The following is a 26,276-nucleotide window of genomic DNA, read 5'->3' as shown; positions in this document are numbered from 1 at the left end:
GCAAAAAAAATAAGTGGAGAGCCACCAAAGTAAAGAAAAAAAAATGGACCTCTACCCTCTGTACATAGACCCACAAATACATGCCCACGCAAACATGTATATCTCACACACACACAAACATATATATCACATGTGCGAGCACACATGCACACACACTGATTGACCATAGTCAGACATCTATAAACACCAGCAGAATATGTGAGCGATATTAGAGAAATGTCCTTAACAGTCTAGGAAGGACATTCTTCTTGGCATATTAGCTCAAATTTAATGTGTTCGTCTTACTGGAATTACAAAGCGTTCATTTTAAAACCCTTGTCTGTTAGAGACAATACTAACATGAGAAGTAAAGATAGAAAGAAATGGTTGTAAGATGGTGTTTTTGGAGTTGGAGTTTGGATCTGGTGGCGTTTATTATGATGGTCTCGCTGGTATTTTTCCTAACAGAGTGGCTGTTTCAGTAGGTGGAAGGTTGTTTTGTCTTAGACTTTAGCCTCTCTCTTACTGTGTCTCTGCCTTGCTCGAGGTCACATAAGGATCCCTAGTTAGGAGAGCCCAGTCGTGGCTCCCATTTAAAAGTCTCTGCTTATGTTTAGTTAAATAGGTTTCAAAGTCTTTGAAAATTCAGTTCCTTCCTCCCTATGGACCCTGCTCTGAACTGTTGACTGAAGTACCCTTTGAGGCTCGTCGCTTGCCTTTCTCCAGTGAGGAGTCTCTGCCCGCTAACTGCAGATGATGGGAGAGACAGAAGTGTGCCATTTGCGCTGTGCCGGTGTCCCAAGGGACCTGGTAAGGGAACATTTGAAAAGAAAGACCCTTCACTAGAACCAAAGCTGTTTAGAAGCTCCTCTGTGAAGATGGACTTTCTGATAGATCCTGGAGACCCCTGGCCAGCTGGAAACATAAAGCGAAGAAGCAGGCTCAGTGCTGAATTATTTAACCTCCCAAATGTTTCTGTTGTGTCTCCATCTAGACCAGAGAGGCTGTATAGTCCATCCACATAGCATTTTCCAGAGTGGGTTTTCCCCCAGCTCTCTTACTTACAAACCGTGTCCTCTGCCACACACCTTGATATGACGTGGAATGCTCTACGCTTGCCCTGTTGTCTTCAGCTACTCTCACCTTCCCGGCCCTGCACACAGTAGGTGTGGTTGCTAAAGAGCCAAGAGACTGGAGCAGAAGAGGAAGCATGGTGGCAGTGTCCCAGCTGGAGGAGACAGAGTGGGGTGGTCTTCAGGGGTAGCTACCTGTTTCAGTTAGCCATCCTGGCTAACTTCCTGTATACGCAGCTGTAACTACCAAGTTACACACACCACATTCCAGGTGTCACCGGGGCTGTTGGTGATGATGAGTACGGAGATCAGCCAGGCTATGGAGAGACAGGCGAATGAGCGTTCTCAAGCAAGTCCAGCAGGCTGGGTCAGATGCCCTTTGGCAGGCGGGTGATGAAAGAACAGGCTAGGAGAAATGGCTGACTGGGAACTTAATATTAGGCTTTAGTGTGGCATGGCTTGGAAGAGAGGCCGAAAGTGTCACTGCTCTAACAGGAGACCCAATCCGAACACTGCATTCTGTCCCGGGGAAACTTCTAAAGATGTCATGTCTGTCAGCTCTAGTTGTCGGTGTGAACATGAGGTCCAGTGTCTCAGTCAGCACTGGCTGTCGGTGTGAACATGAGGTCCAGTGTCTCAGTCAGCACTGGCTGTCGGTGTGAACATGAGGTCCAGTGTCTCAGCACTGGCTGTCAGTGTGAACATGAGGTCCAGTGTCTCAGTCAGCACTGGCTGTCGGTGTGAACGTGAGGTTCAGTGTCTCAGTCAGCACTGGCTGTCGGTGTGAACATGAGGTCCAGTGTCTCAGCACTGGCTCTCGGTGTGAACATGAGGTCCAGTGTCTCAGTCAGCACTGGCTGTTGGTGTGAACGTGAGGTTTAGTGTCTCAGTCAGCACTGGCTGTCCGTGTGAACATGAGGTTCAGCACAGTGGCTCATACCATAGTCCCAGCACTTGGAAAGCCAAAACAGAAGGGTCACTATAAGATTGAGGCCAGCCTGAGCTTCCCACTGAGTCTGCAGTCAGCCTCTTCTGCAACAGAGAATAACCCTGTATAAAAGCACAAAACAACTACAACAAAAACCCACAAAATCAAGCCACAGCAGACGTAAGGCTCTTATATGTCCCTCAGAGGACCCTGGTCACTGACTCTTTTATCATTCCTGTTTCCTCTAGTTTTATTTCTGTTTGTGTAATACTACTGAACAACACTAGGTAAGAGGGCAGAGAGGAGGAAATCCCAGAGGAGATGATAGTTTTGACAATGATGGTAAAACTTCATCATCTTTTCCTCTCTATTTTGTGTCAGCCACTTGCTTCCTTACCCCTTGACCACCATCAGCCCATTCAGTGCTCGCAGCAACCCATTAAAGCAGGTGTCAGTATTCCCATTTCTCAGATGAGGAAAGTGAGTCCCAGGCAAGTTCAGTTGTTTATACTCCCAGGCCACTCAGAAAGTAGCAGGGTGGGGGCTCTGTAAGCCCAGGCTCACAGGACCATCACAGTGCTACTGTCTTGGGACTAGAGAGATGACTTATTATGTAAGATCACTTGTTGCTTTCTGCAGAGGACCCAAGTTCAATTCCCAGCACCTAAATGGTGGGGCTTTCCAGGCCTCTTCTGACCTCAGCGTGTAGCAGGCATGCACACGGTGCCCATTCATACATGCATGCAAAGCACTCGTACACATAAAACTGAAAAAAAATCTAATAAAAACAAACCTTTTCTCACGAGGCAGAAATGGGTGGAAGGGAAGAACTGGAAACAAGAGGAACCGATAGAAGTAGAGAGGCACTCTTCCTAATATTTCCTTCTCTTCGTGTGCTTATCTGACCTTTATCGCTTTCCTGCTGTCAATCTCAGTGCAGGTCCTGGAGGTGTAACAGGAGCTGCCCATGAGCCTCACTGGCCTGCCGATTCCCGCCACCGATAAGTGGTAACAGGGCAAGTAAATCAGTATCAGATAGACCTGATGTGATTATAGGATTAGGCTTGCTGCTTGTTATGCCATTCAGCAATTATTTGCAAAAGGCCCTGGTGTTTTCAACAGCCTCCTGGAGACGTGCTTTCTAAAATTATACCATTGCCGTGGGGCTCTGCCCAGCACGTAATGTATGTATCCTTCCTCCATCCTTCCTTCCTTCCTTCCTTCCTTCCTTCCTTCCTTCCTTCCTTCCTTCCTTCTTTCCTTCCTTCCTTCTTTCCTTCCTTCCTTCCTTCCTGCCTGCCTGCCTGCCTGCCTGCCTATTTATTGTTCTTTAAAAGGGTTCAGGGTTTGTTTATAAACCATCTTGCATACCTTCCATGAGCCTGACATCTTTCACTATGTCAAACCGGCTTCAGCTAGCAGTACTTCATTAAATCCAAAAGAAAAAAAAAAGTAGTTTTAATTTTGAGGGGAAGAAAGTCCAGCTCTGAGAACAATTAACATCAGTTTTATTTAAAATAAAGTGGGGGCTGTTTCTGCTGCTTGCTGCACCTTCTCCTCACACGAAACCGGGCACGTGATTCTGTCTCAGGCAGGCACTGACACTGAGGACACCAGCTTGCACACACCCTCGCGGGAGCATGCAGCACACATTCTTCTGAGGAAACCTGGGAGGAACTTCCTGCTTCTAAGCAGCACTGGATGAGTTCTCACAGAGCCCTCCAAGCCAGCGCTAATTGGCGAAGATTTCCAAGGCGCTCTGTAGGCTGAGCGCTAAGCAAGGAGCCTGAGACAGCCACTCTCCTCAGCTGGCCCTGAGTGTAGATAGGCTGACCCATCAGCGGACCTAGAAGGACATGGGACCCCCAGCAACATCTCCACGTTCCCTCCGAGGGTGCAGCTACAGGGACTGCTGTTATAGCAGGGACAATTGTGGTGAGCTGAGAGGCAGAAGACACAAAAAGGCCAGTCCTTACCAGCCATCAGCCACCAAAATAAGAACCGCCCATTTTTGTCTCCTCTCCAGGATCCACTCTTTGAAAGCCTTTGGGTAATTACAGCCTCCATTGCTGCCTTTGCCTGTCAGCGTTAGCGGATTAATTATCTGCCATGTCGAGAGATTTCCCCTGATCCTTCCAGAGGTTGGGGCTGCTTGCGAGTGGGTCAGGAGGTTGGGCTAGTGAAAGCGAGCCATTCCCAGCCCCCTTTCTGCTTTAGCTTATTCTTTTCTTATTTTCTCTAGAGAACCATGTGTGTTTACCCCAACAAACCTCAATGACGGGGTGGGTGGCGAGGAAAGGAAGGAGGAATTCAGCATGGCACTGTTTTGATTCCCTCTGCAGCGAGCAATGCTGGTCCTCAGAGCCCCTCACTCTCACCCTGGCGTTCCTGGTTCACTTTGCAAGAGCCTGCCTGAGCTCTGTGAAGCAATAACCCAAGTGACATGCAGTTGCTGTCCCGGCACAGGGCAGAGTGTGTGGGATGAACAAAGCCGTGGGTTCCGTGGGAGAAAGATTTCCAGTCTATACACTGCTTGAACCGTTTGAACCCCTGGATAAACTCTGAAGGCAGTCACAGGCTGACAACCAGCAAGTCTTAGTGACCCTCCAGTCTCTGCCTCCTGTGATGCTTGTTAAAAAAGACACTTTGAACTGGGGGTGGTGGCACACACCTTAATTCCAGCACTTGGGAGGCAGAGACAGGCAGATCTCTGTGAGTTTGAGGCCAGCCTGGTCTACAAGAGCTAGTTCCAGGACAGATTCCAAAACTACAGAGAAATCCTGTCTTGAAAAAAAAAAAAAAGACTCTTCAAGGAAGGAAGGGGACAGTGACAATTCAACAACTCAAAGAGCCCTGCTCTACCAAGACTTTGAACATCTGACCTTTTGTTAGCTTTGGGGACTCATTTACATATCACAGCCTGTCTTCACATGCTTTGTTACGTGTCGTTCTTCATACAACTTCATGCATTGTGCGTCTTCATCAGCATTGTAAATCTCCACCCACAGGTGTGTGTTTCAGTATCACAAAGATCCAAGGTCACACGGTCACACTTGGGCCCTGGCCTTGTCTCTGGGCCTGCGATGGCGGCTGGTTTTAGTTGGCTCAGTGGGTGGGGAGGAAATTGTTTTCAGCCCTCCTCTTTGCCAATTTATTTTTTTGTCCTGTGCGAATATTTTAAAACTTTGTCTAAGGCCTTCTGGAACTCTCCCCTCCTCCTCCTCCTCTTCCTCCTCTTCCGCCTCCTCCTCCTCTTCCTCCTTCTCCTCCCCCTCCTCTTCCTTCTTCTCCTTTTCCTCTTCCTCCTCCTCCTCTTCCTCCTCCTCTTCCTCCTCCTCCTCTTCCTCCTCTTCCTCCTCCTCCTCCTCCTCCTCCTCCTCCTCCTCCTCCTCCTCCTCTTCCTCCTCCTCCTCCTCCTCCTCCTCCTCCTCCTCCTCCTCCTCCTCCTCCTCCTCCTCCTCCTCCTCTTCCTCCTCCTCCTCCTCCTCCTCCTCAGTGCTATGTGTAGGGTGTACAGTACATGACTGAGCAAAAGAGTTGTGAACCTAGCTGCCCTTGGATCTTTCAGGGAAAGACACATACGTGTGGTTAAAGTATAATGCTTGTCGTAAAAGATTAACAGGGCTAGGTTCACTTGGGAGGCCAAAAATGCCCCTATGCCAATGTGATTTGGTGAGAGGCTCGGAGAGGGCATTATCCAGGCAGAGGGTTGCATAGTAAGGTCCTGGGTGGAGGGCAGATGCAAAGACAGCAGCAGTGGAGAGAGCCCAGGCGGGGCCAGCAGAGCTCCAAGCATCCAGAGTTACCCCAAGCTCTGAAAGAAACCTGTGCAGTGTGTCAGAACACGGTCATGTGAGAGAGACGTCCAGTTCCACACCAGCTAGAGTGATAAACACAATTGGAGAATTCCAAGCAAAGGCTGTAATACAAGAGGAGACCTCAGACGAGTGGACTGGTTTAGATGTTGCTGTTCATTGAACAGGCCCAGAGTATGTAGGCCAAGACAGGACAGACACTTGTTTCATATTTCTAGATAGTGTGAATGTGAAATGGCCTCTTCAAAGCCCATTAGAGTTTTGAAGTTTTGTGTTTTAGAGGCCACAGTCCCTTCCTTCTTGCATCTCTGCCAGTTCAACAAGCTGAGAAGGCCACATGTTTGTCCATATGGAGGTACAGGAGTGTGTTCTGGTCCAGGCTTGGAGGGTGCTCTTACACCCTATTAGCGTGCAAAGGAGAACAGTGTTATCAGCATGATCCTTTGGAGGAGATGGAGCAGGTGACGCGGGTCCTGCGGGCCGTGTTGCAGTTCTGGCTTTATTCATAGTACACCAAGTGAAACTACATCCGGGGTACACCCACTATTCGTGAGCCCACCTGGTGACCTTGTCCCCAGTTCCTAAGCTAAGACCATCATCCCTTAGAAGCAGCATCTCTGGTGGTGTTCCCACATCATGGCTTCACACCTCGAAGTTCTGCTCTGGGTCTGCCGGCCATCTGGATCATCCTCCTGTTAGAACAGGAAAGGCACGAGTCACCAGAATACAAACTCTGGTTTGGGCAGGGACACAGCATTCCAGCTGGGCTATGTGGTGGGCATTGAATGAGAATGCCCTCCATAGCCTTGTATATTTGCATCCCAAGTTGATGAACTATCTGAAAGGATTAGGAGGTTTTTGTAGCCTCACTGCAGGGAGGATTGTTGCTAGGGGTGGACTTCAAGGTTTTAAAAATCCCACACCAGGCCCAGTGTCACTCCCTCTGCCAGCTGGCTACAGTTGTAAACTCTTTGCTCTGCCCCAGCACCATGCCGCCGTACTTCCCCGCCATGATAGTCATGGACTAACCATCTGAAACTGTAAACTCCCAATCAAATGCTTTCTTTCCTAAGAGTTGCCTTGGCCCTGGTGTCTCCTCACAGCCTCAGAGCAGTGACTGAGACAAGCTGGGCCATCCGTTTGGTTAAGGGCCACCCACTGCAAAGGTGAACTCACCGTGAGCCATGCTAAAGAGATGGGCAGGGTCTCTGTTCTTCGGGGAGGAAGTGCGGTTTCACCTTCCTTCTTCTGTCCCCTAGGTGACACTTGGCACCCTTGTCTTCCCAGTTTGGGCGGCTGACTACCTCCCTTCCCACCAGGTGTCTCTCCTCCATACTAGCTCCTGAGGCGTTTCTCTTTCTCTCCATTCGCCTCCTCCAGGCACCTGCTGAGGGTCACAGCTTGCCTGCCCTGGGGTTTTTCTTGTGCCTCATTTGAGTCCATTCTTCAGTTCTTTTGTGTGTGAAGCTAAGAGCCCCTAGGAGGTCCTGGGTTTCCCCTGGACCCTCTCAGCACTTGTCCAGCAAGGCTCTGAGCCGATACAGAATGTCATTTATGCAGCTGTGATGCAGACCATCCCTTCCAGGGCACTTAATCCTGGCTGCCATCTGTGGCCACATTGTCACAGTATTAAATCATCTTTGCAGCTTAGTCAACAAATGGAATGGGTAGATGGATCTTGGTTACAGTTACTGCAGAAATCCTCTCTCTCTAGTTGGGGGAATTGGCACTGACCCAATCCATCTGTTTCCTTTTTCTTTTCTTCTGAGACACCCGGGTTAGCCTCCTGCCTCAGCCCCCTGAGTTCTGAGATTAGTCTTGTATCACATGCCTAGCAACCTCTTCTTCCCAGGCTGTTCTTATTCTGCCAGCCAGGGTGCCCAACCATCCTCCCATCCATCCTTTCTTTCCATACATAATCGCCTCTACCCAGGATCACCTGTTTCTTCCCACTGTTCAAATCCTCCTGGCCCCTCAGTGAGAGCCCTCACCCAAGTCTCACCTTCTCTGGGAATCCTTGCCTTCCCCACCAGCTAGAAATAAGCCTTCTGTCTCTGATTTGGAGGGACTCATTATCCAAAGACCCAGTTAATGCAGACGTTGTAAATCATGCAGATCTTAAAAATCCCTTTCTCTAATTAATGAACAAGTAATAGTTGCACATCTCCACTCCTTTGACATCTAAGCTTCTTGAGGATATCTTCCTTATATCTAACAATTATATGTAGCACACCCTTAGACCAAGAAAAAGGATGAATAGTTAGTTGTCTGTCATTCCTGTAACATTGTATGCTGCTCTTGAACAATAGAGATGCTCACTTTTTTTTATTTGACATTTAACATAGAATCCCTTCTAAAATTCACAGCCATGGGCAGTTCAGGAAGGAATGCCTTTTCAACCCCAAAGGGAGACTCTGTGCATGTTGGGAGGGCAGCAACATAGATCTAGGCACAGCTTCCAGCCTGCCTGCGGCTCTTGCCAATTCAGGAAGTGACTCTGAGGGTTTCTTGGAGTGTTCAGTGATAAATATTCTGTCCTTCCGATTCACAACCCTTTTGTCTTTCAAGAAAGAAGTTGCAAGATCTCTGTGCTTCCCACGAAATCTGGCTTTTGGATTTATTTTGCTTTGTTTGGGGTTTTGTTCTTGTTGTTATTGTTGCTTTGAGACAAGATCTTTCATGGAAGTTCAGACCAACCTGCAGCCCACAGCAGTTCTGTCTCAGTCTCCATTGTTGTTACAAGAATGAGTTGTGATGCCCAGTTTAAAATTGGTTGGTGTTTTGTTTTGTTTGTTTTTTGAGACAGAGTCTCAATATATAGCTTTGTCTGTCTCATAACTCACTATTTAGACCAAGCAGGCCTTAAAATCACAGAAAGATTCACGTTCCTCTGTGTCCTGAGTGCTGGGATTAAAGATATGCACCATCATGTCTGGTTTAAGATTTTTTAATTGACATAATTAGGCTATTATAATTGGATACATATTTATAATGCATCATGGTCAAATCATGGCAATTAGCATTTCTGTATCCTTGAACATTATCCTTTCTCTGGGTTGGGTACCCCCAGACTTGTCTCTGGCTGTTAGAATTGTAGAGTGGATTGCTGAAGACCAATAGTTGGTCTCCATGGTGTCTTCCTTCATCTCTGTGTTTCATATCCAATAACCACCAGTCCATGGTTTTTCACATGACACATTGCACCAAAGCCAAGAGAGGGCATCCAACCAATAGCCTGTATTTCAGAGTCCACCATCTTGGGTTTTGCTCCTCAGAGCCTCTGCAGGGCACCGTCCTCTGGCAAAAAGAAGTGTGAATTGCCCTCCCCAATGCCTTTTTTGGAAGTCTGTTTGACTCTGTCAGGTGGAAAGGTCAGTTCTATTTAGTTTTTCTCCCTCTCTTCATTGGTTTTCCGGGTGCAGGCTCCAAATGGGGAGTTTGCTGAGCAGATTCTCCCTGAACGCAAGTAGTTCCCACTGGTATGAGGGGAAGGGAAAGGTGGTGGGGATGGTGAGTCCCTCCTACCCACTTTGATAAAGTGACTATTGCAGGGATGGAGGAAGGGAGAGAAGAGCAGGAGAGACTCACAGATGCACGCGCGCGCGCACACACACACACACACACACACACACACACACACACCCAGCTCTCCCTGAAGAGCAGCCATCCAGCACAGACTGAGTCTCCCCTTTAGTGAATCTTCTCACAATATGCCTGAGGTACCTCAAGCCTGGCCTAGTCTAGAAACTAAAAGTTGTGAATGCAGAAAGGTCTCGGCTCAGGCTATTGGGATAGGACGGAGTCTCTGGAAACCTTGGAAGAACACTCTGTTGTCCTTCATTGCTAAGCTTCATGTTCAAAGCAGATCCGCACTTCAGGGACCTTCCAGGCAGGGGTTCCCTGAGACCAAAGCTCTCCAAAACAGATCTCAAGACTTGGTGGCAATTCTTTAATATTTTGTTCTAAACTGTCTGTAGAGCAATGTTGCCACCTTTGCCTACTCTCTCAAACAGGCTTCCATATTCCTTGGAAAGAGATTATGTTCTGGATTCACGTGAGACCCTGATAACTTCTCAGAATATAAAACTTCCTTCCAACTCGACCACTGCCAGCAACCAGAGGAGGCAAGGAAGAGCTGCCTTGCTATTGGCTCTTGTTCCATTGGCAACAGCAGCTCGTGGCCCCTGTTGAGGTGATTATAGGGTTTGGGTAACTCTGGAGCTGGGCAGTGGACGGCAGTATTGTGGGGGCTGTTCTTGGGAGGATGCCACCAGCTTCAGTTTCCTGCACCATAATTGTCACTATTGCAGCTAGAGTGTGGGCTCCTAAGATGGAGACAGATGCCATCCCCAAGCAAGACAGAGAGGCCAGACTGGCCTGACAGCCATCACAGCTGAACCACAGGCAAGCCCTGCCCTCCTTTCCAAATTAATTATCACCCTCATTTCATCCTTGTCCAAAACATGTGCTCAGAGCCTAGACACGTTTTTTTCCTGCATGCTGGAAAATGAACTGAGCCACGCAGGAAGAGCTCGGTCTTCAGCGAGGCGTTTGGATCCTCTGTGAGGATTTGTGGTTGGGATTTCACTAAATGCCGTGCTAGGGTTGGGGGTGGCTTTTCCTCTTTCATCCCGAGCCAGAAAACAGATGACCCAGCCTACTCTGCGCTCGTCACCTTAATCATAGGCTGAGGATGAATATTTTTGGTTAGTTTCCCTTTTTTTTTTATACACACAATGCCTATTTATAGCCATTTGTCGTTGGACTCCACCAATTTCTTGAAAAACGTGTATTTAGAGAGAGACAGGCTGAGAATGTAAATTGGAGGAGTAGCCATCGCCCCGCGTTAGATTGGCCCACGTGCGGCAGGATCAGAGGAGAGGGCATGGTTGGCACGCAGATGCTGGGCCGTGAAGGTCCATCTGCTGGCATTTTAGCTAGATGGTGACAAGAGAAAAGACATACTCTCTTTTCTGTCTGCCTTATCTTTGTTCCTAAGCTTATTGCTCAGAAACAAACAAGTTCATGTTTCTAGGGCATTCTGTGCAAGACGCAATGCAGACTCAGGTTAGGGAAGCGGATCAGCCGCTTGCTCAGTCATCATCAGAGAAGCTTCCACTGCAGCAGATGGGAACAAATGCCACACACAGCCAGACAGCGTGTAGAGAGTGAGAGACCTTGGAACACTCGGCTCTAAAGGGGATGTCTCCACCAAATTCCTCCCTTCTCAGGGCTCAGGGAGCCCCAAGAAAGAGAAGATGAGAAGAGTGTAAGAACCAGAGGGGATGGAGGACACCAAGAAAACAAGGCCCTCTAAATGAACAAACAGGATCGATGCATAGAGACCGGGACAGCAGGCACGGGGCCTGCACATGTCTGCACCAGATGGGATCCTTGAGCTTAAAGAAGTGAACACCCCCCATCCCTAACCCAGAAGCAAACTCCAATAACTCACAAATGAAATGAACATTTAAAGTTTCTCTCTGGGAGTCTCATTGTGCAAACAAACTACTCTTGAAGGTACACTGCATGCCCAGCAGGAGATGACCAATAGAAAACAAATTCAGTACCATCTTTGGAGGGTCCTTGTCTCAGAATGTCATGTCTTGGATTTCTCATTTTTTTAACCTTATTTTTAATTTTTTATTTATTTATATATATTTTTAATTTTTCTTCTCTTTCACTCTATAGGTCTATTACATATATATTATGACTTCCAGTTTGGTGTTTTTGTGGGGTTCCTGAGTGTGTGAGCAAGTGGGTCTCTGCATCTGTGCCTTTTCCTTCTCTTCCATTTGTCCTATTCCGGTGTGATAGTTCTGTTTTATCGTATCATGTCATACTAGAATCCCTTAGAAGCCTACTTGATTCTAATGAGAGACAAAACGGGGATGGACCTAGAAACAAGGGACGGTGGGGAGAAAGTGGGAGGAGTGGAGGGAGGGGAAACTGTAAATGGGATATATTATGTGAGGAAAAGAAATCTATTTTCAATTACAGGAAGAAAAAGAAGTAACAGCCGCCTGGTGCCATGGCTGTCTTCATGCTGCTAGCCAAACCCAGAGTCCCCTCTCTCGTCTCCTCGCCGTGATCCTCTTTCTTGTGACCACCTCCCCTTTTCTTTGTCTCTCAGCACTGGTCCTCTGCAGCATGCCGTCCCTTGTCCCTTTCTTTGCCAGTCCGTGTATTTCTTTCACTTTAATTCCAGCAGGCAGATGTTGGGATAAGGCACCTAGATGAGGCGTCCGGGACATCAGAGAGGGGATGCTCACGGAAGCTTCCTGATGCGCTAACTGTCCAATACAAAAGACTTCCCGACCTTTCCATTTCACTTGGGCTACAAGGCTCACAATAGGCCTGTGGCACGGGGCACAAAACAAAGGCTGGGCAGAGAGCAGAGCCGGGGGCGGGGGCACAGACAGCAGGAACTGGAGAGAGCTGAGTGGGAGGGTCAGGCTGATGAGGTTGAACCTGCCTTCATGGCCAAGGCCAAAAATAAGAGATAAGTGGTGAATTCCTCTTCTGCAAATGCAGGGTTGGGCTGAAGAGACCGTGTGTGTGACAGAGACAGAAAGCTGGATGCTGGCCACTGGGTACCTGGGTTGGGCTTGGGGTAAGAGGCAGCAACAATTCCACAGACAGAAGTGTGGGTAGGGGGTGAGATCGTGAAGTCTAAGATACCGAGCGGAATGTTGCATTCTGATTTGGAGGAATGAAAATATTTAAAAGATGAACAGAGAAGGCCGATGAGGCAAACAAGGAGTCCGGGGAGATAGCTCTTGCTGCTTTGAGTGAGAAGGGATCTTCATCACCCATATTAACACAGGCGAACATGCCGACTGCCTACAATACTAGGGACGTGGGACTCCTGGAACCATCTGGCCGGTTACTGCTGGCTGAGCAGAAGGGTGCACTCCAGGTTTCCAGAGAGACCCGACCTCCGTAAATAGAGAACAATGGCAGGAGACACTTGATAGCAACTTCAGGATTCCATATGGGCCAGTCCCCACCCCCACCCCCGATACAAACACACATATCTACATACACATATACAGAAATAGGAAAGAAGTACAGGAGATGGCAAAAGAGTATCAGAATGAGCTCAGTTTGATGGAACTTTTTGTTTTTTTCCTGTGCCAGGCACCACAGTGCTGGCTTTGAATGCATTGTCCTCCTTTAGAGATGGGAAAGAAAACTCCCAAGGGTGAAGAGCTCGAAAAAGAGAGACATTTTATTTGTTTGTTTGTTTGTTTGTTTTGGTTTCTTTGAGACAGGGTTTCTCTGTATAGTCCTAGCTGTCCTAGAACTCACTCTGTAGACCAGGTTGGCCTCAAACTCAGAGATCCCAAGTGCTGGGATTAAAGGTGTGTACCACCACAGCCACCCATCCAAGAGAGACATTCTTTCTGCTAGTATCCCAGCCTGCCTTTTTCCCTACCCACAACGTCTTGCTATGTAGCTGAGGCTAGCCCGGATCTCTCTGTCCTCCTGCCTCAGCATCCCAGGGGCTGAGATTACGGGCATGTACTATCCAGCATGCGTGATCTCAAATTTTCATTACTTGTCATGTGCATCTTCTCCAGAGCCGCACTTTGCCCCATGAGCCCTCGCAGGGAGGTGACATCTCCTCTAGACTCTCCTAACACCCCATGTGTTTCTTCATGCTGGCAGCAAATGTTTATTGCCTATTTTACAATATGGGGTGTTTTAACAAAATCATCTTTTCATTATAATTAGACTCTGGCATTTTTTTTTATTCTGATGATTTGGTATCTAGCAGATACAGTGATCAAGATGGATACTTGTCTTATAGATAAATAAATGTCACCAAATAAATTATTCAAGATTTAGCATAAACTCAACATAAGAAGGTGTCTGCAGCCGGGCGGTGGTGGCGCACGCCTTTAATCCCAGCACTCGGGAGGCAGAGGCAGGCGGATCTCTGTGAGTTCGAGACCAGCCTGGTCTACAAGAGCTAGTTCCAGGACAGGCTCCAAAGCCACAGAGAAACCCTGTCTCGAAAAACCAAAAAAAAAAAAAAAAAAAAAAAAGAAGGTGTCTGCAATCTACTTTATATACCAATGGTGATGACTTCCTTTATCAGAGTAGCGCTGGGCTGACAGGACCTCAGGGAGTGGTTGCTTTGTGTGTCTTGGCTGACATTGCTCAGTTGACACTCCTGGCTAGTGTCAGACATTAACCAACTGTTGAAGTTCCCCGTAAATGGCTCCTTTCTGAGTACTCACTGTGCACAGGTCAACAGTGATTAACACTGAATCCTGTCTAGGCTGAGCAAGCTGCATCAAAGCTGTGTTTTCACAGGGACTTTTAAAATATCAAATATGGACTGAGTGATATGAGGTGTCAGAGACAATGACTTTGTAAACGGAAAATCATGGACTTAGATTCATTTGAAACACATCACGTGGAGTGTACATATAAAAATAATGGGCATTTCAATTTCCATAATAAATACCATCTGTAATATTCTTCCTCACCTTTTTCTGATTAGCTTCATGTCTGGCGTATTTTTCCCGACACTCCTCTTTCAAGTTGTAAGGGTTTTGCCAAGGACAGACAGGATTCTCAATAAGTCGTATGCATGTTTGAGAAAAGCTGTGCTAATCGGGGGAGAGCCCAGGAAGGAGCAGACTGTTGCAATAAGTGTTTTTACAGTTGAGCATTAACTGACGCTCAAGCTCCAGGCTCTGAGTGTCGCCCTGTCCTGTGTCCTCACCTGTCCTGGGAAAGGCGGGGAAGTGAAAGGCAAAGCTGGTTGCTAAACCCTCCCTGAGGGCACTGGGCTCCATCATTCTTCCCTACCTCTTCCTCCTTCCCGGCACTCTCCCCTGTTTCCCCAGCCTCACTGCCTCTCCCTTCTGTTTGCTCCAAGCTTCTCTCCTTGTCTCCCTCCTATTCTACTCCTCTAGTTTCCAGGGTAACACCGGACAGGTCATCTGCACCCACGTCCTGTGCATGTCAGGCTCTCCTCCTCTGCCATCCGCTGTGTTGTAGTGGGTGTGGCAGAAATAATACTCTAGAGACCATTGAAACAATGACCCCAGGCAGTGGCAGTCTCCCTAGGTATCTTGTGCTGGGAGAAGGAAAGGGTGCCAGCAGAGGGGGACCTGAAAGAGGAGGCCACCTTCTAGAAGGAGACTAAAACCCAGATATCGATGGGGCAGTGGTGGATGGACCACACCTTGGTTGGGACTGCTTCGCTGTGCCTAGCCTTGGCTCTATCTTTGAACTCTGATCTCATTTCAGAACCCTGAAGGACTTGACTTCCTGGATCCCCTTGTCCCTCTTCCTAATGTGGCCACATTGAATGAGTCTCCTTTTTCCAATTCCTGCTGTTGATTGGGTTCTTTTAATTGGCTCATTGAGGACAAGTACCTAGGTCTGTCTTGGCTCACAGATTGTGACTCCCAAGTTCCAAACAATGTGACTTCCCTGGGCACATTTTCATGGCCTTTTCATTTGCCTTCAGGCAAATGCAAATGAGGACTCTTGAATCTGTTCTACTTTTCCTCCAGGTTTATATATGAATTAGATGGCCCTTTTGAGGCCGTTCCTGGTGCAGTTGTAACAGACCAGGCTTGAGAGGTCAGCACTTGAGACAAGCGAGTGGATTGTCCACAGCTGTGTTGTGCCCAAGGCTTCTAGCGAGCCTGAGCAGTGAGCTCCCACGGTGAGGCAGGTGCCACTCTTGGGTTAGGTATTTCAAACAACCACAAGAAAATTTCGATGAAGACATTGAAATTTCAGCAGCAACTGTAAAATGACAGCCTGCACTTACAGCTATGTCAGGGTCTGCCACAGCTCGGTGCACACGTCACATTCCTCCCTCACTCCTCAGCCCACAAAAGAAGTCACAAAATGAAGATGTTAGCATTGCCTGCCCGTGCTGCGAGCCCTCGTTTCTCTGGAGAGGCTGTCTCCCCCTACCTGCACTAATCAAGACTCCCCACTGGGGGTTCCTAGAGTTCTCGCCCCCAAGCTCCTGGCATCTCCCTCCATTGTTGCTTACCCGGTGATTTGTCTTTCTCTAGCTGGCTGTGCCCCGCTACTAGCACAAGCCCAAAAAGTTATGTGTTAGGGCTGCAGAGAGTTCTGCAATAGAGCAGTTAGCATGGGTAAGGCCCCAGGCACCGTCCCTAGTCTCTCTCTCTCTCTCTCTCTCTCTCTCTCTCTCTCTCTCTCTCTCTCACACACACACACACACACACACATGTCAGCTTAGTAAACGAGTCTCTCTCTCTGAGGGGACAATGGCCGCCTTGTCTAGTTCTATGTTCCCTCCTTTCTTTTCTCTTTCTTTCCGTCTGATTACTAAGCAGTCAGGAAGACATTTCTCCATGAGGGTACATAAATAGTTAACAAGCCCAGCTGGGATGATCCTTTCGGAAGAGGGTGCAGATTGACTCCCATGATGGTGACTGCTGTCTCAGAGGACAGCCGCTCACAGCGGTGATAAGCATAGATACAGTAAAAAGAGCTTTGTACTTGAGGAATGAAGGTCATGTGCCCCCTAGGTGCCTAAGAAGGCAGTGGAAATGGTGGGCTGGGTGACTAAAGGAGACACAGGCTGGAACTTTACGGTTATTGCAGCTGGACACCCAAGGAATGGGCAGCCTGGTTAAACCCAAAGTGCTCTGTGGGGCTGCCCTAGGGCAGTAGCTCTACAAATACCAGCATAAGTACAACTAGTGCTGACAAAAATAATACCATCAGCTCTCTGAAAGGGGCAGAAGGCCACGAGCCTAGATCAGCCCAGGCTGGGCCAGATGACAGGCCATGGCTGAGCTAGCTAGTCTCAGAGAGCCAGAGTTGGGTGTTAGGATGACTCCAGGCCCCAGCTGATCCCCCAGTCTAGATGAAGAATGAAGCTGTTCTGCTTCCTGCGTGGCTTGACCTGTGATATAATATATAAAATGTTGGTCCTGTGCCTGTAACTAATAATTTTCTAGCCATACGCTGTTCCCATGGCAGCTAGTTCGAATCACACAGTTGGTATAGTCCGGGCAGCTTGTAGCACCTTGACTTTCATGATTGTCAGTCACAGGCCATAGGTCCATCTGGGATGAAGATGATTTCTTTTAGTTTATTGATTCTGTCTATGCTCCTAGTCCACTGGCAACCACATTGGGGATTCAAGAACCCTGTAACCTGGATTTTCATGCTCATACACGAGACCTACCACCCTAAGCTCTGTGTCTGACTTACATTCACCTACGCAGTCTTTCTATGCTTGTTTTACATAGAATGAAACAGAGGCAGTCATTCAATAACTTATTACGGTGACAAAAAGCAATTGTTCTAAAGGCCTCTAAAATCTACCTTGGTGTGATGTCGGGGTTCTCCTCTAGAACTACAGGGTGAGGATGTGGGATCTGCCTCCACTAACGCCTTCACAGCTCTCCCCATCCTTGGAGCTAGTGAAGAGGTCACTCTGGCTTTTTCCATCTTTCAAAGTTAACTGGAGCATGCCAGCAAAGCATCAGCTGTGGGGAGAGGGTGTTCTAGGCAGTGTAATATCTAGGAAACTATTTTTAGGGGGGAAATGTCTATGTTTGGATCAGTAATGAATTTTAAAATAAGAAACAAGACAACAGCGTACGCACTCACATCTGGAGATGTAAGGCTTTGCCACACAGCAAGATGAGAGTACAGCCTTGGCCCGAGCCCACGGTGCCTGGGACATGAAGCTGTGAGCACCCTGAAGATTTGATCCACATGTGCAGCGAGTCTCCATCTAGCTGCAGCCTACATGGGTTTAAGTTTGGTGGAAGATGATGCAGACTCCCAGAAGGAGGCCTTTCACCAGTGGCCACAGAAGGACCTGTGACTTGAACTTCACCCAGACTTTGGGTCTTTTAAACTTTCTATTAGTTTGACCAGGAAGACATAATCAGCCAATTTAATGTTTAACATAAGTTAAACTTCAATGTAAACTTTAAGAGATACTTGAAGGACTGGAGAGATGGCTCAGCAGTTAAGAACGCTAACTGCTCTTCCAGAGGACCTGGATTTAATTCCCAGTGCCCACATACCCGCAGGCAAAACACTCACACGCATAACAATAATTTGTAGAAAGAGATGTTTGATCCCTATCATAAGTTAACAGTCTACTCCTAAAAACAAATAAAACAAATACTTTTTTTTTTCAACTTGGGTATATAAAAGTTGAAGGTATTTGCAGCTAAGCCAAAATGTTTCCTGTTTGTGAAAAACATATCTGTCAGAATTCTGAATTAGAAAATGCTTGGACAGTCAAATTTCTAGAAGAGCTGAAGTTTGCTAGACATAGCCTAGGAGCAAATTGCAATGTTGGTAAATAAGCACATATCATTTGGATTGGGAATGGTCCTCAGCGCTCGGGAGGCAGAGGCAGACAGATCTCTGTGAGTTTGAAGCTTGGTCTACAAAGTGAGTTCCAGGACAGCCAAGGCTCCATAGTATCAAGACTCTATCTCAAGAAAAGAGGAGAGGAGAGAAGGGGAAGATGAGGGACGAGAAGAGGAGGGGAGAAGAGGGGCAAAGGGAAAAAGCAAATGGATCAGTAGGAAAAGGAAATATTAAACTGCTCTTTGTAAATTATAACATAATTAAAAGCAAAGAGATCCATGGAGGTGGGTAACTGGCCAAACAACAGAACAGAAAAGAGATTAAACCTCAAAATGGCAAAAATATAGTTCCTGTTCTTAAATGTTTTTCTCCACCCCTGCCCTGATTCTGGACTGCGATGGAGCAAACACAGATTTTCTCCAGACCCATGTCAGGGGAGCAGGCTTTGCTTTGTTGGCGGTTTTTGGTTTCTTTTCCTGAAATAATAATCACTTTGCCTACTTTTCTTCTTTCCTACTTTTCTCTACCTTGGTATAAGAGGACATAAAAACAGAAGACCTGTACACATGGATGGTAATTGACACTCGCTGGCAGTGATTGCAGATATTGTTGCCTGTGTCATAGAGCAGCTGTGGCAATTAAGTAGGCCGTTCCCAGCATCATGGAGAGTCCACTAGATACTGAAGATTTAGGGACAGGATCCCCCCCGGGGCGGCTGGCAAGGGTGCCACTGCCGATGAATGGAGAGAAGATAGCCTTTGCACTAAATGGCTTGAGACAGTTAAAGCCATATTCGAAAGGGGGAAAAAGTATTCTTGATTCCTACCTCTTTTCACAGACAAAACTCAGACCCACATGGGTTTCAAAATCAAATATAAGAGAAAGTGTTGGATCTTTTCAGCGGCAGGTGTGGAGGAAGTACCAAAAAGAGGCCATTCCCGTGGCTACGTATAATCTCAGTGTCACGTTTTGTGGACACATTTTATCAGACTGGACATGTTTGAATTAAAAGGAGCCAGAAGTGAGAGTAACATACTGCATACTCTCTGTTCACATTGAGTTCAAAAGCAGACAGAAGCGTCTCCGCTGTGCAGAGTTAAGTAGCGGCTGCCTTGGAGCAAGGAGGGAGCATCTGGAGGCCCTGCCGGGGTTCTGCAGCCCCGGCGATGTTCAGCCTCTTGTGCACCAAGCTGTGAACCTGTGATATTTTTTTTCTCTCCAGGGATGTAAAAAGGTATATGTAAGAACCCTTCTTTGACACACACACACACACACACACACACACACACACACACGGTTCTTGCTGATTGCATCCTTCATGAAGATACTTTCTCAAGAATCTTTTTTTCAAGGATTTTTAGTTGATACAGGACTCAGAGGCATGGGGATGTTACTGACAGGAGGGCCATTGGTATGCTGGAAAAGCGTGGACCTTGTAAGTGGTCATTTCTAGACACAGACCCCAGAGAAACCCCATCCCTTGTGCAGACAACAGTACTCACTGTGGATAACCAATAACACACACTCAATCAAACAGCTTGGGAACATTGACAGAGACATCAATTGATAAGAGGTAGTGTTTTGTATAGTAAAGTTAATCAGTGAAGAGGGACATATGCACTTATATAATTATAAATCTTTAAAGAGGGAATGATAGTTACAGAATATGTATAATAGCACACGTGTATGATGTGAATATGTATAATAATACACGTATGTAAGATGTGAAACAACGCTGTGTATACTCTTTGGTACACCCACATGGCCCTGAGCTTCGAAATGACTGGAGGATGCGTGCAAGCCATAGCAGCAACGGCCGGTGGAACAATGGAAACAAGAGCTGAATGAGGGGGACAGAGGAAGCTTCAACATGATCTGTGGTCCAGCTTCTTTCCTCAGAAAAGCTGGAGTCAGGCTGGTGACGGCTCAGTGGGTACAGGCACCTGCCGCCAGAACTGCCCACCTAAGTTCAGTCCCCTGGGCCCATGTAAGGAAGGGGGAGGAATAAGTCTTTCAAGTTGTTCTCTGACCTCCACATACCACAGTGACACATGTGCACACACTCACACCGACACCCACATGCACATAAGTGCACACAAAATAAATAAAATGTAATAGAAGTCTCTGAAACAAATGTGGCAAAATACTAACTTCTGTTCACTGGCGGTGGCTCTAGATAGAGTGCTAGCATTCTTTGACCTCTTCATTCAGACACTTGATATGAGAAAAACAAAGCTGAGATAATAATATCATTCATCATTTAGCCTTAGACTTGTTGTTTAGGTATTTTCTGTTCCTGTTTGTTTTAAGAAAAAAAATGTATATAAATGTAAGTATGGCAGAGATAGCCGTTTCCTTTCTTTTTGTTTATGTTCACCAAAACATGCTTGTTTTGTTTAACATCCGAAATGTTTGCTATCGAATCGGGGCCTTTATACAAACCTGTGAGGGGTGAGATGAGAGGATTACAGATTTAGCACAGCTGTGGGCCATGAACCCGCATCTGTAACATACATCCCCACCATCTATGCTTCCAGCACAAGGAGCATCTGTCTGTGTTACAGCCAAAACATTTGCAGACAAAGAACCAAGCAATCAGAAAGGTTTTCCTTATGGGTGCTTACCGATGTGTACTCGATCCGTTCCCAGACTCAAAAGCCTGACAAGGGTTAGGACTCTCACCTTTTCCATAGCCCATGGAGCCTGTGCCAACCTCTGCCTTGAATCCAGCAAGCCCTGAAGCTCTGGAGGGATGGAGGCCATGGCACAGCACACAGAGTTGTTGCTGTTCACCCAGCTGGGTTTTGAACTTCCACCTCCCTTTCACCACCTTGGTGGAGTGTGCACTTGGTTTTTTTTTTAGTTTCGTTGGGCAGTGCTGGAGCCTTGAACATGCTAGGCAAGTGTCTGCAGCTGAGCTGCATCTCCAGGCCTGTTCAGTTTAGTTGTTTTGAGTTTGCATTTTTATAGACATAACCATACATGGTGACAACCTGTTTAGTAACCTTCTGAAGCACCCCCCTCCCCAGACAATTGCCTTGACCGTATTTGGAAAGTTAACAAGGAAATGTAAGCTTAAAACAGACTAAATATTATACAGTGAGGTCCAAAGTGGAAGCTTATAAATATGTAAATATACACTCATAGCCATGAGTCCACCCATCCCCTGCCCTCAGGGGTCAACCAGCGTCCACAGCTAAAGCTGCACTTGACTTCACATAACACATTCCTCTCGTCAGCCTAGAAGAAGAGATTGGGCATGCTCAGTGTGAGACTCTTTCCGGGTCTAGGTTCAGAGCCAGTGCCTGCCCCGGGTGTGTGTAAGGAGTCTGCCATCACTGTGTGCTCTAAGAGAACCCAGAGCCCGTCCAGCAAGCTCAGTGGTGGTGGCTGAGGAAGCCAAGGGTCAATTATTAGCAATTCTTTCCACAGTGACCTGAAGCCGTACCTCTGTAGGTGATTTATCAGTCCCAAAGGTGATAGTTTAGGTCCATCTGTCTGTCCTCTGTCTCTTAACGGGTTCTAAACTCGAGGGGGGGTGAGTATTAATGACTGTTCCCTTAGAAACCTGATCAATTGCTGAAAGACCTTAAAATAATAAATTAATATAATCCATGCTCTCTCCTAATAGTTGATATAGCCATACTTGTTCTGTTGAATAGTTAAAAGTATTGTTCACCAAATTTTAAATTTTATGAATGGTTTAAAAATAAATGTATCCTTGATTTTGTACTGTGTTTAACCTCTCCTGGCTTGAGAGAGGCATACTGCAATAAAATGCGCGTTTATAATTTGATATGCTATCTGCAAAGATACAAGCATTCACAGAAAATGTATTTCCCTTAAACAGTTAAGAGTAAAGAGAACACACACGTGCACGCGCACACACAACGCCCAGCTCAGTTGCTGTAACAGACACTGCTCTGCCCATGGCCTCTGTGTCTTGGCGAGAAGCAGTGATTTTAAGGATGGATTAGTCTTCTAATCTCTTTGGGGTTTCCTTTATATTCGTGGTGGTTTATGACTGACATCTAATGTAACTATACTTTCTGTTTGTATTTAATAAAAGATTCGTTTCTGTGGCAGGGCACACATTTGTGCTCTGGCGTTGAACAAAAGCTACTGTTGGGCAAGAAGGGTATAAAATGTTGATTTATAATGACATGGGCCAATAACAGCCGTCTAATTCTTCCAAACTGTTTCTCCCCAGGTCCTGGCAAGAGCATGGCTGCAGAAAAGAACGATTCTTTTCCATTAGAATATTCTCCCTTTAACACATCGATTCATGCTGGGATTAGATACAAAAACTGGAAACTCCTCACGGGCTACCCAGGTAGACTGCTTAGCTCTCTTCCCACAGCTGCCAGAGCCCAGTCTTTCTGTCCTCTTGGGACTTGCACAACTCCTGCTGTTCCCAGGGCCTGAGCAGTCTCTCCCCTAGAAAGAACGGCAAGGGAAAGCTCACCAAAATTATGGCTGCCTTCAAAAAAAAAATCATAAAACATTCTCTCTGAGGCCGAAGAGTGGAGGAATGGCTTCAGATGCTCAAACTAAATGTCCTCTGAGTTTTGGGTTTTTTGTTTTGTTTTGTTTCATTTTTAATTATTTGTAGTAGGGGCAAGAAGAGAAAATCCTATTTGAATACTTCATAGACATGGATTTCAGACATGTGTGACTTTCAAACATAGCACACCTAGCTCTAGCCGAGAGTCTCCACCAATGCTGTGTTTGCTTCCGTTACCCGATTCTCAGAAAGGGACACGCTGGCATATTTTCACAGGCTCTGATGCAATTTAGCCATGCCTGGGTTGTGAGTGTTCTTGGTGTTCACAAGGACAATTCATTGTTTGGGACAGTCCCATGTACTGCACTGTGCTGTACTTACTAATTACTGGGAGTGTATTTTTATCCCCCACCCTCCCCAGCCACTGTGACAACTAAAATCATCCTCCTGCCACCACCCCACACATATTTTTAATGTCCCTTATTGTTAAGCAATAGGATCTGTTCCGTTAATGCTCGGCAATAATATTCTGAGACAAATCTAGAATCAACACCAAGAGACGTGGGGTTTTTTTGGGTTTTGTTTTGATTTTTTTATATGACCATACCCACAGCCAGGGCAGCCTTGTCCCCCAGATGCTTTGAGATTAGAACCCACAAACGGTGTTTCTCCCACCGCTGAAGTGTCATGTCTTTTTCCAGGCTGTGGTTACTGGATCCCGCCTCCATCTCAATCCAACGTTTCTGAGATCCCGTCACTGGACTCATCCACCAAGACTGTCTGGCTGTTTGATATCGATCAGGACCCTGAAGAAAAACACGATCTATCCCGGGAGCATCCCCACATCGTCCTGAAGCTCCTTTCCCGCCTGCAGCACTACCACGAGCACTCTGTGCCTTCCTACTTCCCACCCATGGACCCCCGCTGTGATCCCAAGGATACTGGTGTGTGGAGCCCCTGGATGTAGATCTGGATGGGGAGGGGCGGGGGGGCTGGAGCAGGGTGATGGTGGGGGGGGGGGCGCTGGAGCACATTTATGGGCAGGCTGGACCTCGGGTCCCTACTCTACTGGCTTCTCTAAAAGTCACCCACCCCCCTCACCTGGCCCTCAGGCTACATAATCCACCAAAGGAGTTCAGTTTCAACCCACAGCACATTTCAAAAGCCAGTAAAATCTGGACAGATCCTGCTGTTGGCTGGAGTTAGTGTCTGGAGGCCCCGGGTGGCTGGGTTCATCCTGCTTCCTAAACTCCAGTCGCTGGGAACTTGACGTAGGAAGCTATCCCTGAGTCCCTGAGGCCAGGGCAGCTGGCTCCTTTAGCTTCACAAGTCAGTCATTAGAACTCCCTCTGCTAATAGCCAGCTTTATTGGCAAGACACAAGTCTTGTAACAAAGGCGGGGAGCAGATGCTTGCTGGTGATTCTGTTGGCCGTGAGGGCTCCGTGCCTCTGAGATCTCGTTCAGCTTTTCCAGATCCATGACCGCTCACCGACTCACCTCACTGTGGAGCATAAAGCCCATTGTAATAAGCCAGCATGGAAGATGTCCGTGCCTTGGCTTAGGTTTCCACTATCACTAAATACGTTTTTCTCCTACTTCCCCTACCCGCTGTTGCTCATTATGTCTAGACTTCTGCCACCCCAGCTCGTGTGGCTCTATTTCTGTTATGCCCTTGGACTTCACTGTCCTTTGCCTGAGGACACGTTCCCCTCCACTCTGAGCATCCTGAGCTCTGGGACAGTCCCAAGCCCTTCCCAGAAGAGGTGGACTGGTCATTCCGTGGCCATGCTTGTGGGAGTTGTGGGTCCGTGGCATCTGCTAAGCAGGTCTATTCCAGCTGCATGGAATCCAGCAAGATTGTGGCTGGATCTCCCAGTCGGCAATGATCTGTGCTGTTTTCTCAAGCAGTGGGAAGAAGAGCCAGGAAAGCACTGTCATTCTGAGATGATGGAAGGAGCAGTTTGAGAAACATACCAGTGTCTGGTATGTTGGCCTTAGCAAAGCAGGGAGACGCCATCCCTATTCCTCTCATTCTCTGTTTCACTGCCTCATACTGGGGTTCACTATTTGACCTTCAACCTTTTCTCAGACCTTCTTATATCCTACCAATGTGACTCCATTCAGATTAGCCTCAGAGAGCGTCAAACCCAGACAGATGCAAAACTGCTTCTCATCAGCACTGTTGCCTGTTCAAGGCTTATCACCAATGCCCGCAGCAGGGCTGGGGATATAATAGGCACTCAGTATATTTTTTTTAAATAAATGAATGAACCGAATAAATGGGAAAGACTCACCATGAAAGATCCTAGTCGAGTGAGGTGACTCTAAGGGCAGTGTAAATACCCTCCAGTCCTTGCTAGTCTGTTCTGAAGCTGTCTCTTCTACCCTGGTGGGAGTATGAGCTGCACATCTGGACAGTCTCTGGCCCTGCATGGCTGGCCTATGATGTCCTGTCCAGGGAGACAAAAGGGAATTATTTTTCCTAGTTATTCTCTGTTGCCAGCAATCTCCATTTCCATTCTTCATTGAACACAAGAAATTAAAACCATCAAATAATATGATATAGGTCCTCGTGTACAGCCACCTGCAGTTCGTAGCAGTACTTCCTGGTCATTAATAGTCTGCATCTTATTGTGATAAAAACGATTGCAAGAAAATGGTGCTAAAGCTAATGACATCTTTTGCCAACCTTTACTCAGCTGGGCTGGCAAACAGCTGTCCACCAGGCCACCTCCTACTCCAGAGCAATGACAGAGGTGACTCTGGATGCTCTTTCTGTCCCACAGCTGTTGGTGGCTGTTAGTCTTCTGAAACCGAAGGTTTCGACTTCGTAACACCTATTTGAATTTTCCTTATTATTCTCTGAGCAGCTACCCTCAGCTCTAGCTCTTGGGCTATCTTGGGAATGTTAGCATATGAATGGGTTAAAGAAGACTTTCAGACAGTCATGTTTAAAATGGCTGGAGATTCTGTTTAATCAAACAAATAGAATGGCATGAGTCTCGGGATCTATCTCCTTAGGTTTTCATGTTTTATACAAAAAGAAAAGATTTATAACTATCTTTAGGCATATTAATATTAATGTTCTTTCTAATGTGTTTGCTTTTAAAGAAGGTTTTGTTTATTAATGTGCAAACTCATCTCTTTGTTACCACATGACTGTTTCAGGTTTGAGCGGCAAAATAAAGTTGATCTTTCTAAAACTATGTGACCTTGGAGCCTCAGCTTGCGATGGTTGAAAGTTCAGGAACTCAGCAGCGGTGGCAGTTGGATGGGTCATGATGGACCCAGTGGGCTACACTGTAAGGTGGTGAAAAGGGCAGATTGTGTGTAATAGAGGCATTGCCACATTTTTTCTGATTTGCCAGTTTTATATTATGTGAGGTGTATCTCAACACATCTGTTACACAAATAAGAACAAATATATCAGAGATTTTTTTTTAAAATGTGTTAGTGTCAGTGAGACTGCTCAGAGGGTAAATCACTTACCATCCAAGCCCCTGAGTTTGGCTCCAGGACCCACGTAAGGGTGGAAAGAAAGAACTCTTCCATAGACTTGTCCTCTGACATGCATGCCCTGCCATAAACATCCCCCACATCATAGGCACAGACACAGTAATAATAAACA

General features: G+C 46.9%; 1 protein-coding gene across 1 annotated transcript in view; it reads left to right on the top strand.

The window, feature by feature from the left end:
* The window catches only part of Arsb (arylsulfatase B), a 163,746-nt gene extending 140,131 nt beyond the window's left edge, over window positions 1-23,615 (top strand). The window contains exons 7-8 of the mRNA XM_038322608.1: window positions 22,354-22,476; window positions 23,349-23,615. Of these exons, the coding sequence (XP_038178536.1) occupies window positions 22,354-22,476; window positions 23,349-23,614 (389 nt within the window). The 3' untranslated portion in view covers window position 23,615. The remainder of the gene's footprint in view (window positions 1-22,353; window positions 22,477-23,348) is intronic.
* The last annotated feature ends 2,661 nt before the right edge of the window (window positions 23,616-26,276 follow it).

This window comes from Arvicola amphibius, chromosome 3, assembly GCF_903992535.2.
Source record: "Arvicola amphibius chromosome 3, mArvAmp1.2, whole genome shotgun sequence".
NCBI classification, from domain to species: domain Eukaryota; kingdom Metazoa; phylum Chordata; class Mammalia; order Rodentia; family Cricetidae; genus Arvicola; species Arvicola amphibius.
The sequence above is the reverse complement of the archived record's forward strand: the minus strand, read 5'-3'. Positions and strand labels throughout refer to the sequence as shown.